The 14,289-nt window shown below is 35.8% G+C and overlaps 2 protein-coding genes across 2 annotated transcripts in view; one reads left to right on the top strand and one right to left on the bottom strand.

The window, feature by feature from the left end:
* The window catches only part of fgl1b (fibrinogen like 1B), a 59,042-nt gene that overhangs the window by 34,307 nt on the left and 10,446 nt on the right, over positions 1-14,289 (top strand). The window lies entirely within an intron of this gene.
* LOC121321359 (phosphatidylinositol 3,4,5-trisphosphate 3-phosphatase TPTE2-like) lies at positions 490-12,892 on the bottom strand. The gene is made up of 19 exons (XM_041260264.1): positions 12,562-12,892; positions 10,854-10,956; positions 10,459-10,542; positions 9,916-9,963; positions 8,711-8,860; positions 7,945-8,064; positions 6,865-6,964; positions 6,464-6,527; positions 6,307-6,371; positions 5,813-5,873; positions 5,362-5,443; positions 4,847-4,935; positions 4,381-4,442; positions 3,590-3,688; positions 3,095-3,200; positions 2,484-2,581; positions 2,160-2,255; positions 1,924-1,994; positions 490-1,391 (listed from the first exon to the last, which is right to left on the bottom strand). The coding sequence occupies exons 2-19, from the start codon at positions 10,901-10,903 to the stop codon at positions 1,289-1,291; spliced, it is 1,548 nt and encodes a 515-aa protein (XP_041116198.1). The 5' UTR covers positions 10,904-10,956; positions 12,562-12,892; the 3' UTR covers positions 490-1,288.

Below are 14,289 nucleotides of genomic sequence, written 5' to 3'. Positions count from 1 at the left end.
CAAACTATACTCAAGTGCAGGCGATGGGACTGCAGAGGTTGGTGTGACATTCAGTGTGGTCCCAGGCTTGGCAGTCATCATTGCTGACATTCACTTTTGGCACAGTACCACAGTTGGACAGATACTGTATCTGGATGGCTGTGTAATTTGATAAGTGTCATGTTATATTGATTCTGCTAAGGTAGGACAGCAGATCAGATGGAGGGGTGATGGTATGTGCTTGGTTGACAGGTACTTCTACATCCAAGACTTGTCTGAGATTTTATATATCAGATGGGTACCCAGTATAGGCCCAAAAATATCTGCCCCAATATCCAACTCTTAGCTGTTCACCAGCTGTTGCTAGAATCTTCATCAGGGCTACACCCTTTTCTAGCTCATGAAAAGAATACCACAGCAAAAGATAACATTGGTAAAAGATTTGTACAACTTCCTAAATACATTTTGTGTAAATACAGTCTGTAGAAAGTCTATGGAACATGTGTAAAATATATTAAACTTTTTTTTTTTATTGACCATTGAAAATAATCAATTTTACAAATCACATTTCACACAAATCCTTAATATTATTTTCAAAATTGTTTTTATCTAGGTAATCACAGTATTTAGTGTTATAATTCTTATACAACTACAGTACTTTCCCGTTACAAATAGGTATATTTTAATGATAGCAGTTCTCCCATTCCTGTGTCCATAACCGTTTGGCATCTGAAGCTATTAACTGTCTGGAAATATATATATATTTTTTTTTATTTAATTAAGATATGTATTTTTTGTAATAGTTGACAGGGAAGGCTCCACCATTTAATTCAGCCCAGTCAATTCACGCAAAAGAAAACAACAATACAGGAAAAGTCTCTTATTTACTGCTAACCCTATTTACAAAACATTAAGGATTTTTTTTTAATGACTGATTTATTGAATAGTGTTTAAAAACATTTTCAGATTAAGCAATGTTTTTAAAAATGAACATGCTCTATAACAGCTGAAAAAAAGTGTTTTAATGAAATGAAAGTCTGTTTTTACTCCTCAAAATGGGCTACAAAATAGTGCTAAAGATAACGTTTTGGGTGCCATGTTTTAAAAACAATAAACCGCTCAACCACCAAAGCTGTCCGGTAAGACAACCTGATATACACATTGGTGATCAACTATGTGGTATATTCCCTTTGTAGAAAATATTTGAACAAATATGAACAAAGATGCCATGCTAATATTTGACTGAAATCTTTCTGCTGGCAGCCAAACCTGCTGTAACCGGTGTTACCACAGCACAGAGATTCCAGCGCTATGGATCACAAAAAGACAGTTCTACTGCAAAGTCCTCCTTGTAGATGCCCCATGTCTTTGGTTTGTGGGGGTTGTCCAGTTCCTCTCTGGACAGGTAAAGCCTACAAAACAGTACAATCAACAGCTTACAGTATTAGAGTGTGACTGAGGTAACACACATCAAGTATACAAATCAGTGCCCCATTAGGTCCTGTTCCTGTTCATTTCAGTCAACTAGCCATATAGGAACATTTGTACATCACTACTGTACATCTGTGTGTTTCAAATGATTTGAAAGAAAACTGTAGTCTATGCATTGTGGATAGCACTGGAAATCAAATGAAAGGCTTGATAATCTTTTCATATAAAACGCTTGGTAATCTCTTTTGCTATCCTCAAATCTACTCTGAAGTACACCAGAGTCAATGAAACTAAGGCAAATGTTTAATTAAAATTCAAAGCATGTAATAACCTATTTTTTGACTAGCGATCATACCATGTTAACATTACAAAATTACTTATATTACAGTCTATGCATGTCAAATAAAACATATTTTCTGCTAAAAATGTCCCTGAAAGCGCCATAATAAAATATTTTCCTGCCCAACAGTATCCAAGAAGCCGGTACAGTAAATAAACATAGATACACTCTACCTGTTATTTTCAATGAAAGAAGTGTTGAACCAGAAATAGAACGGACAGTCTTCATAACCTTTAGGAAGTCCCTAGACATTAAACACAAATCTTTAATTCTCTTGATCGATAAGTAGGTTGGAGTCATGAGGCGATAATTAAATATAAAAAAGACAGAGCAATGTGCAAAATAACCTTAAGGCACACAGTGCATCCTAATGCATTATGTTACACAGGGACAAATATTCAGCACTTACTGCACTAGACTCGAAAATGATCTTCACGTCTCCACATAAAACAGGACACTCAAGTAAGCTTATAACAGCAGAGTTACTACCAGCATCAAAAAACAGCTGTTGAAACAAAACGAGAAAGCATGTGAAAAACTGGAGAGACGAAATGAAGGCAAAACAGGACACGCTGTAGAGGGAAGGGACACAAGACTTTAGGGCACATCATATGTGTAACTAATAGCAATGTGATTGAGCAGCATTACTGAAGGGAATGCATGATTTCACATTTAAACCGAACATGGCTGCATATTAGGTCAGTATTTATAATCCTTATGGTGATTTACTTACCTTACAGCTTTCCTGAGTAGCACAAACACATTGAAATGCATTTTGTTTCTTCACGACAATCTTCAACCTGAGATCACTGCCATTGTTTTTTCCAACACCTGTGAGAACACATTTGGGATAAAAAGGGATTGGTAATTCATTTGACTTTCCATTTTAATGGGTCAAACCCTGGTAAACTTCAGATGGAATACCATCACCACCACATAACAAGAAAAAACACCAATCAAAATACTAAAACTGCTAAGAAACCATTTGAGAGACAGCTAGTCCTAAATGAAATGTACGAGTTGTTTATTTCTGAAAAAAAAAAGAATCATGTGCATGATGATTTGAAAAGCTATGAGAATCTATCCCCATGCATACATTAGCATCTCATAGGATGAAAGAAGGATTTCAAAGATTGGAACTTGTATTTTACGTGCAAGTAAATGTCTATTAACATGAATATTATTTTAGTCATTCTTTTACTTTTTTTTATTCAAATACAACAAAGGAACAGAAATTGCAAAAAACAAATACTTGGAAACTCTTAAACATACAGAACAGTAAATATTAAAGGAGACGGTACAGATGAAACAGTCCTCAATGCTTAACTGAATCAGTACACTTACCCGTTATAGAGTGGATTCTTATGCTCCTGATTTTCAAACTCTTGCTTGGTGGCAGCTGTCTGTTGTATTTCTTTTTCAAGATTTCATAATAGCCAACATATCTGCTCTAAATAAACAACACAAACACAATTGCTTATCAGAAGTCCTTCTGTCTGGCTGTGCAATCCCTGCCTACCTATTTGTTTGCAGTACTGGTATAATGTGGTTTTATTTCAAACATTTAAGCAGGAAACTGAAGATAGTGTAATCATAGCGCCACAGTGACGCTCTCGTTCTCCATATACTGCAGACTATAGACCAGAATAGGTTATGAGACTGACATTATTGTGAAGCTGAAGCCAACATGGGCAAAACTTGATATTATATCAGAAATATGTAAATGCTTTTTGCACCAGCAGTGTGCAAGGCTGTTTTAACATTGGCTCCCATGCTGAAACTGAAGTCCCCCAAATGTTACACAGTATTTGTTGCTTTCAGCTTTTAAATATTTCTTACCTGGGAGGGGGTCTCAACTCCTTGGAATTTTGAACTCATGGTTTTGTCAGTTCTTCGCTCTCCGTAAACTTTCCTAAAATCAAGTGAATTAAGCCACTCCTGGTTTTGTACATTCTCGCACTCCTCATTACCGAATTTCTTCTTTTTAATTTCAAAAGCCATATAGATCAATATAATTTTTTTTATTATTAATAATATGGACTTTATATATATATAGGTTATATAATATAATATATATATATATATCTATATAATATATATATATGACGTGACAACATGGCTTTGTTTATCACCATTCAAGACTGGTGAATACCAGTCCTTCTGTCTGTAAAAGTCCCTAATACTGGGGAGACAGAGTGGAATTCCAAACAGGGTCTCACCCTGTATGTTTGTTTTTTGTACCCGTCATGTTTTCAATTCTTTAAATTAACAGAATCGCCTCAATCAACACAAAGAAAACAAATTTTAGTCCTCTCCCATAGGTACTAACCAAACACAAAACTACTACCTAATAACCAGGCATCTATACAATGTATCATTATACAATTACATATAATATATATATATATATATATATATATATATATATATAGTATGTATATATATATATATATATATATATATTATCTATCTATACTGAATATATATAGGATGGGGTCCATGGGGTGAGGGTGTAGCATCTCACAAAGTAAAAGATTTGCTGAGGATAATGCAACTAAACATTCTGTGTTTAAAAGCGCCTTTTTTCTGCTGTGCACGTTGTCAAAAAGAGAGGGTGTGTATATATATACCTTTGCAGTTGCACACTGCTCACTGTCAATAAGCCAGGCACAGACTAGTGTTCCAGTTCGACCTGCAAAATAAATATATTTTTTGACACCAGGCTATAGGATCCTTGCTGAAATTACAAATTTGGACCACCAGATGTAACTGTCTGCTAAGCTAAAATTCCTCTTAAAGGACAAATTGCTATAAAATGCCATTTCAGTTGTATTTTACCCCTTTTAGGGAAAACATTCTGAATAGCACTCCAGTTCATTTCTACATCGTATCAGTGTCATACAATAATGATATAGGGGCATGTCCAAGACTGGGACTTGTTAACTAGTCTGCCGTGTTGAACAGAGGGATTTAGATAGGGCTATGTTTTGTGTAGTCCGAAGTGGGACACACGGGAGTCAAATGAAAAAATAAGGGAAACATTTTCCCAGTGTCTCAGGGTGTAGACTGGTTTGTAGCTTTTATTATGATGCCTACCTTTACCACCTTTGCAATGAATGGCAATGATGTTCCGAGGATCGGCAGCCATCCAGTCTCGAACACCTGCAGTGTATTTCAGCATGTCTCTGTGTAGCCAAACAACGAAAACCTGCTTAAAGCATCTCGACACTTTGACAAGCAAGATACGACTGCAGAGATGCAACGCCTTGTTTACAAAAGCTTCCTGGTGGACACAGGCAGGGTACCAACATAAAATACGTCAAATCATTTCAAATGAGATTGTGCACATTGTCATTGTGTAGTGAATCATTTTAACACACATTGTAAGGCTGTTGCCATAGGGATCATTGAGACCTTTTACATTTGAACACTTTAATTGATCTTTTTTTATTAAAAATTATCTGGGTATCATACAAAGCTGGGGCCTAATTATTAGACAATAATATCAAACTCTTGTAAAGACTCTTATCTTTAAGGGACATCACTCCTTGGAGTTCCACTTCATTCATTTACCCAAAGAACATGCAAAAAGTACAGTAAGGGTTGCTTACTCCAATGCAGGGACGTTATGGTCATCAATTAAGATTCTTTCTACTCTGTGATGGAAGAATTTGGGATTGTAGCCTTTTTCACCTGTCAAAAATGGGAGGTATCATTTAATATCACTTGAATTCTACATTAATACAGAATGTACAGTATACAGTATTTATCTATGTGTGGAATTGCAGTCCAATGTGTACATGGCTCTGGTTTTGCAAAATTAATGAAATAATACCTGTTTGGCCCAAAAGTTAGACTTGAAAGATTACATACGTCCATCCAGTCTAGTGATGCAGTGTTCTTACCAACGATGTCCAGTTTCCTAGAGAGCAAGCTTCATTGACAGCTGAGCAATGCTATGAGAAGCTAAACAGCACAGTTCACAAGTTGAACTGGGAGATGAACCCCAGACCAGCAGTGTCACTCAGACCTTACTTAAAATACACAAAACAAAGTACTTACTGCACAAGTTATAGACTTTGTAGTGATCCATGTGCTTTGTATCCAGGAATCTTGCAACTTCCTACAGAACAGGTGTAAGAAATGATTTTCCTTTTGAAACATGCATAAGCCTACCCTTAAAAACCCTTAACAACAGTAACTGTAGTTAATCTCCCAACCTTCTACGTATAAGGTTTAGCTTCTTGGTTTACAGTGCCCTCTTGTGTTCATATTTATACAATAACCATTTAGTATAGAATTTCTGCACGAATAGGTTCAGATTTATTCCGGTTAGATTTTTTATCTCAACTAATGGCACAGAAGGTGTGAATCTGTATTAAACTTTGGCAAGATCTCCAGTCATATCTTAAGAGCTAAGCAACTTTGGGTCTGGCCAATAATTGGGGGGAGTACCCTAATGACTGAAAACAGGAAGTGATATTGGTGACTCTACTTTGCAAAATAGTCAAACCAGCGCCCCCTATGTGCACTATGTGTCTTTAACAAAAACTTACCCCGATAGGATTCCTATAAAAAGATTGCTTTCCAGAAGATGGGAAAGACATGGCAATGATGCGATCTTTAAACAAAAGAAAATAAAGAAAATAAACTTGAGCGGATTCAGGAATTCTCCATTCAGTTTTCATATAAAAGATTTCAATTTATACCAACCAGTAACATAGGTGAGGTCAAGATCAAAGCCATCCTTCTGATAACGCCTTTTATTTTCAGAGACCTGCAACAGCATCAAACTATGATCAACAAACTACTGTTCATTTTTAGTATTCTAGTAATCTGCTTGTGGACTGCAGACATATGTCAAGCACTGCTGGAATATGAAATCAGTGTTGTAATAAACAGCTATTATGAAAACATTGCTGACTAGTTCTTTATTACATGGAACCAAGGGACATTCTGCTTTTGTCTTCTCTCTTCTTTTCGGTCTCCTTTTTGACACATGGGAACATTGCATGCAGTTGAACTGCAGTCAAACGAGTAATTACTAACTACGCTTTCATTCTGTGTACTCCCCTTTTCACAGCAGTTGCACTTGTGGAACATTCTGTACTCACCATTTGTCGGGTGGCCTTTTCAAGGTGCTTCCTTTGAGAGGCAATCCTGACGATCCTAATAAGGATGAAGACCCTCATTGCCCTCAGGAAGGATAACATCCTAGAAAAAACATGGAAAAGAAAGAGTCTAGCCTGGTCACCAGCATGTTTTTATGGACATAGCTTTGCAGGGTCTGGTGCTGTTGGGGTCTGCTTGACCTGGTGGAACATCACTGTGCATTATGCTTACATGAGGTTTACATTTCATGCTTGAATTACTATTTTGCTCCTGGCGAAATACATTCAGCTTTTGTGATAAGACGGTAAATGCAGCAAAACTCTGAAGGTTAAAGAGATACATCTTCCTTTTCATACATCAAAAACAGTTGAAAAAGATTTAAGGAACTGCAAACTTTATTTAAAACTTGACCTAAACATTCCTTTAAAAAGTCTTTAAAAATGTCTGAATAGGGGATATAATATACTTTGTTGTTATACACATCATTATTTGCCACGCTTCCTAAATATTCCAGTAAAAATTGTATTTTGAAAATATTTCTCAAGGCTTATTGTGGTGAAGTGTGGCTCAAGTTACTAACAGGAGACCCACAATATTGCTATAAAACTGAACAAACAGCCCTTTCCAGAAGCATTTCTTCGCTAGAAAGGACGCGTTTTGAATTCATTGTAAGAGGCTCTGTGGAAAAGCTAAGTGTTTATTTCGCTTAAGCAAGCTGCCATAAACTTTGGTGTCAGTTCTGCCCAATCCACTCCAAAGCTGTTTTTTTTTTTCTTTTTCTACCATGCAAAAAATGGTTAAGCAGCAAACAGGTGGCAAAACAAGTCTCTCGTTGTGATAAGTCAGTGTGACTAAAGGCTATGGAATTTAAATCAAAAACATGTTTTTTCATTCCAGCAATGAGGGTTATGGCACCATAACATCGATGTATCACAGCATACTACATTACTGTCAGCAATCAAAAAGCAATTCCCATAGCATTGATGCTGCATTATTCTACTTTTTCTATTCCATGAACTTAACGTTCCCGGCCAGGACGTGCTTACTGAAAGGTACTATATATTTATGTAATGGTCACATACCTGGGGATGAGTGCTATTCCAGAGACATCAGAAAGGGCAAACACCATAGCGATGATCAGGGTGACGAAAACAATACAGGCATCGACAATGTTCAGCTTAGAACTGAAGTAGGCATTGAATCTGGAACAGATGCAGCACAAGATCAAACCCCCCCACTCATCTTCATTTTCACGCAATGCAAAATATGATTTCAAACTGATTTTCCTCTTTGCATTATCAACTTAACAGTCACTGTTCCAGCTTTCATTGTGATGAAACTTGCAGAAACTTTTCAACTGTAGCGTTGTACCAAAAATGTATGTTCCGCAATCTACTAATGGTACCGCAAGGTTATTGCAATGATATTATAATGGTAGCCTGGTAGTATTTTCTTTGTATTCCCTAATGGCTATATTCAGAAAACCCAAGGAACCAGTGCAAATGAATTACCAGGACTGTGAGTGGTTCTTAGTATTTATGAAGTGAAAATTTAAGAAAGTCATCACTACTATTTTCCTGTTATCAAAGATACACTTCACCTTCAGAGATAACATAAAATGCCCGCTGTCCTGTAGATTTAATAATACCATATGCAACTTAACATTTAAATAATATAAGACACATATAACAGCTAATGGCTCACTTAAAGTTACTGTAAGCCGAAATGTGTTTTGGTGGAATTGGGGTGGGAAGTGTGAATAGTTTTAGCAAAGACTTCTACCGCAGTAAATTGCTATGTGGGAGTAAACTAAGCCCACAAAATGAAATCATTTTGCCTTTTGCTTACCCTTCCACGTAGACTCTCAGTATCACATCAGCAAGGAAGAAGAAAGAAATTCCCAAAGAAATGCCTTCAAAGATACTGGCATTGTCTATAGTGGCAAGGTTAACAATGACCACGGTGATATCAACAATTATAAGCAGCATACCAAAAATCCTACAAGAGAATAAAAATACAATTGTTTAATTGTGTCAATGATTTGAAACTATTTCCCTCCCTAAAGAAGTAATAGATAAGTCTTTTTTTTTGTTGCTTGTATTATACACTTCAATTTGGAATGTGTTAGACAGGACATCTCTATGATTCATTCATGTATTCATTTAAAAAGAGTAACAAGACATTTTTAAATACCAATTCCAAGAACAGTGTGTGCCACAAATATTTCACACATTGTTCACATTTCACGCTTCTTATTGTGCTAAATTGGAGTTGGTTTGTTTACAACAAGAGTTATCCTCTGATTACCACACCCCAGCTGTTTTGTTAGATTAAGGTTAGATTCGAAATGGAGATAAATAATTTATTAACCTTTAATAATGTTCGATAACTATTATGAGTCAATGTTACTTTTGTAAACAGTGACTGTGATCTCTATTTATTTTTTAAGTAACGTATTACATGAAAGTATGTAAAATTTCTGATGTTTTATTTGTTAGGAATGTGATAAAAACAGGTTACCCGATTAAAGCCCATTTAAATGTGGTTTTAAATACTCCAAATGTAACCGCGTTTTCAAAAGTCAAAATCAGAAGACCTGCCTGCAACCTGCAGTAGTCACAGATTGCATTGGCACTGGCTCAACAAGGTATATCACAGATTTGTTTAGCACAAACAGAATTTATATCATTTTCAAAAAGCTTTTGTTGGCAGATGAGTTTCTGGTACACATTTTAATGATGACAATTCGCAGACCAATCAAGCTCTTGTTGAACTGATAACTCAGAAAGAACTTTAACAATTCAAGAATGCATCTACATCATGACAGAAGCAAAACAAAACAAAGTGTAGCAATTGACGGCAGAATCTTAGTGAAAGAACAGTAAAGCATTGTAAATCACATAAAATTGTGGTCATGCAATGGAAATGCAAAGGACGAGCATGGGGAAAGCATATAAGGCAAGATGACAAAAAAAAGACAAAAAAAACAAACAAACAAACAAACATGAGATTCATAAATACCCTTTACTGTGATAAGCTTACAAAAAACTTACCGAAATCCAAACGACATCACAAAGGGAGCAATCATCTTTCTGATTTGGCTGTTGGTTCAATAAGGACAGTGTATTAAAACTAAAATGAAACCGAATAAAGGCATTGCACCGATTATATGCTTTTTTTTAGTCCTGCCTGTAATAAACTGGTCCATACTTCACCAGAGTCCACTTTAAAGGAGAAAAGAATCACATTATAATAACTTACCTAAAAGCAGTGCTGTTCACTATTACATAAGACTGGCTAATCAGGAGCCACACTTCATAGCTCAGTGAGTGCCTGTGTACCCCCTGATATTAGTCCTTGTCTTCTCTCAAACTGGCAAACTGTTCCAGATGGTGTGGTACCAGTAGCTGTTTGATATGGATTAATGTAACACGAGACCATCAAAGTAACTTATTTGTGACCTGAGTCAGATTTAGTACATGTTCCGTTATATATGTCAGTCACACAATCAATGTGTTCTGCATTTTTCATGTGCCGCAATTCTACTTTAAAACGACTTCTGCTTTACCTGTGTTTGACAGTAACAACATACTTACTGATACATATTGTCTGTTTCACCGTTGTCCACTTTACCATCATCAACTTGTATGTTTGTCTCAACCTTCCCATCTATACGGAAGCTAGAAAAAAAGGTAACAAAGATGCAGTAAATATTAACCAGTTAATAAGAAGCAGTTCAAGTACAAGTTGGTGCAGCTGGAAAATATTCTTCTTCTTGTTTAGAATCACGGTACAGAATCTTTTTTTTTCTCATCACATCCTGGTGACTTTAAAACTCAAAAATGCTCCTGTAACCCAAGTGGTATTTCATACATCCACTAGGGGCAGTATTTGAGAGAGAAAGGATAATGGGAACTCAGCCTGGAAGACCATCTAAGTTAATATTTAATCAAGCTAAGCATACAGTAATGTTGAAAAGCTGCTAACTCACCCATTATCTTCTTTGGTATCTGACCCAGGATCGTATCTCACAGACGCCATCTTGCCAGGGACAAATGTTGTATATCTTTATTTTCTTTTTAAAACAACTAGTGCTGTGAAAACAGTACAGGTTAGGCTCACATTTAAGGCATTATTTTTTCAGAAAGTTCCTTGTATTGTGTTACATTCTGTTTGGTCAATGTGACAGCATTGTTAACATATTTTACTGGGAAGCTGGTACAAAATAATTCCACAGATATTTCCAAACATATAGCTACTTGTAAATATATAATTTATATAATATACTTGTAAATATATAATTTCCAGTATCCTGGATATACAATAGCTAGGTGTCTTATCCGTGTTTCCAGCATTCTGACACAGTAATTTAACTGTAGTAGCATGAGATTATCATAGTATGTCACATACGTTGTGGTCATGTCATCTTCACCTGTCATAGCAGAAGTTTTACTTGAAAGGACATTTTTTAAAGCAGTTTGCTAAACAACCACGGTGTTGATTGGGGTGGTACCAAGTCACTTGCGCATCTCTTCAGAATATTCTCCTGAACAATAGCACCAAACATTTTGCTCATAATAAGAAACTTGACAGTGTTTAAAAGATAACTTATTTCTTTAGTTCTAGTTCATAATTTAAAACCATATCATGTAACTGGTAGTTTATTGCTAGTTCTGTTTACAAAACAATGAGCACTGGGATAAATCTACAGGACTACTGCCCTAGTGAAATATTTTGTCTACCTGTCAAGATTTTTTTTTTACAACAGTAAGTGGCACACAGCAGGCAGCAACAGGAAATAGTGCAGAAGTTTTAAGTCTTTTGTGGGAACAACTTCCTATGTTCATGCATGCACACTGAGCTGCGTTTCTGCTGTTTCAGCTACATGTAGTTCAGCCTTAGTGAAAGTATATACAAACTAAATGCCAATGCTGACATTCTCACATTCATGTGCTCTGACTTCAACAGCATCATTAAGATGAATCTTAATCTGTTTAAAAAATTGCATAGAAGCATTCACACCAAAGGATTTTCCGTTTGTAAAAGCTTGCAAGTCTGCCAGATGCCACCAAACCATAACCACATACCACATCCATAGTCTGTAGAGTACATTCTCCTAATAAAGGATACCACAGTTATAGCCTTCAGTAAATCAGCAAACCGTGTCTAGTTACCTAGAAAGTGGTTCATTTTGACCTACATTCACAATATTAATAATTTGAGGCTTTGTTTATGTGCTATAAAAACTAGTGGAAATAGTTTACCACTGACAAGAGAGCGGGATGCTTCCTAATAAAGTGGACGTTGTTACAGTTCACCCATTAAGCAAGCCTAACTTTTGAGGTAACAATAATCTAACCCCATTTTTTATACAGTGCCTTTTAAATAGAATCAAGTAACAAAACTAACATGCCTTTTTCTCTATTTGGAAAAATAATTCACAAATAATTCACAAACACATAATTAAAAACCGAAAACATTGTCTAAATAACGGTTTACATTATGCACGCAATGCATTCCATTCAACAAAATACATATACAGTAGTGGTCACTTTTGGTACAGTAAGTATTTCATCCGTGATACTAACATTCTAATGTTAATGCAAAGCTCTTATTGCAGATTCAACTGCAGTCGTTACTCAATTTTATTGAACAACAAACAGTCTGTCCTGAAAAGCACAATGAAGAAATATGCTCACCAACTTCTGGGAAAAAAAAAATGCTTCCGCTCCTCCTCAAACATACATTTTCAGCTCAGCTTTTCCTAAAATGAGCTATTTGACAAAACTCTCGAACTCGCGTATTTAACGCCACAAAAGCTAGATAATAATGTTTCTGTTCTCAAAGTGAATATGTGAAATGTCTTGTGACTCTTCCGTTGTCTTGAATAAATTAGGTTCAAAGGTTGATAATAAGGTTATATTTCCTTTTCTGTCTCTCCGCTGTATTCTGCACAAGCAACGGTTTTCACTTCCTTAGCTATGATCCCCAACTCTGCGATTTCATCCTGACTCTCGTTGAAGTAGGGTAGCTTTGGATGAACTATTGCCACAACAAACTTTATTTATTACCAACTTGCTGCAGTATTTAGCAAATAGTGAACAAAGCATACAGTAGAAACAATTCCAGACTCATATATTTATACATATTATTTTTTGCCCATTTTTTTTAAAAAAAAAGGTTGTCGAAAACCAAATTTATCGGCATGCAAAATTATTTCTTAATTCCTGCAGACTGGTAATACATATTCGTTACTATGTTCTTGTTTGAATATAGTTTTAAGAAAGAAAGACATTTGGAGCCTAATAAGAAACGCGTCTTTGTTTTAAAGCTGATTGTTTAAACATCATATACAGTATTTTAAAAGCATTACGCCGACCTTTTATTAACTCCTATTTTGTTGAAAAGCAATTTATTGTTCTGAATTTAGTAATTCCTACATTTTATTGATTTTCCTTTCCTTTGTAGCAGCAATTTCTTGGAAATCTGGTAGAAATTGGGATTACAACTATTAATCACTTCAGAAATAATGTGGAAGCAACCACTGAAACAAATTAAGAACTGTGGTTTAATCAGTGTAAAAAAAAAAAAGAAATACGTAGTCAAAGGAATATTTTATGGAAAAACTCAATATTTACATGGGTGCAGTGCAACAGATATTGCAACATTACAGGGAACATTGAACCCCTCTTGCAAGGAGGCTTCTGGAAAGCAGTGTCCTGTTATCAGGGGAATATCTATTTACAATCACTTCTATAAGAATTGTACAGCCAGTAATAGGATCATTCAAAGAGGTTATAAAAATGTTGTTTGCATTGAAAAGCTGCCACCAAAGAAAACTAATAATACCCCTACAGATATGAAAATTAGAGTAGATTTTGATAGAACAAGACTGTTTACAGAATGGTGGGATTTAGCAAGTTATAAACTAAAATGATCTGTTTGAAAGAAGCTCCAGGCCAATGTGCCACAGATATATCACCATCTGTAGTTTAGAGGCTGGTCTGAAGCTACTACCAGCCTGGATAAAGGACCTGGTTAGAATAAAAACCAGGACTGGAATACATCTCGAGGGTTAGAGTTGAGTACCACTGCCATTCATAGAGCTTGTGACAAAATGCAAAAGGACTAACTTCAAATGTATTATCTCAGGATAAGATGCTGCAATCCTACTGGACACCTTGTAGATAGTGATGTTGATTAGACTAACTAAGATTAATTACATTAAGATACGGATTCCTTTATCCAGGCTTGTGGTACCTTCTGAGCAGCCTCCAGCTGCAGATAGTGATTGAATTTCATTTGTCTGTAAATCTGGCGATCTTCACTTCTCAAACTGTGCCATTTCATCCTGTCTCTCTCAGCAAGACAGGCTTTGGATAAACTATTGCCAAAACAAAGTTTCTTTATTATCACATTTTGCAGCA

The sequence above is a fragment of the Polyodon spathula genome, chromosome 9 (genome assembly GCF_017654505.1).
Source record: "Polyodon spathula isolate WHYD16114869_AA chromosome 9, ASM1765450v1, whole genome shotgun sequence".
In the NCBI taxonomy this organism is placed as follows: Eukaryota; Metazoa; Chordata; class Actinopteri; order Acipenseriformes; family Polyodontidae; genus Polyodon; species Polyodon spathula.
Note: the sequence above shows the minus strand (reverse complement) of the source record. Positions and strands in the feature narration are given on the sequence as shown.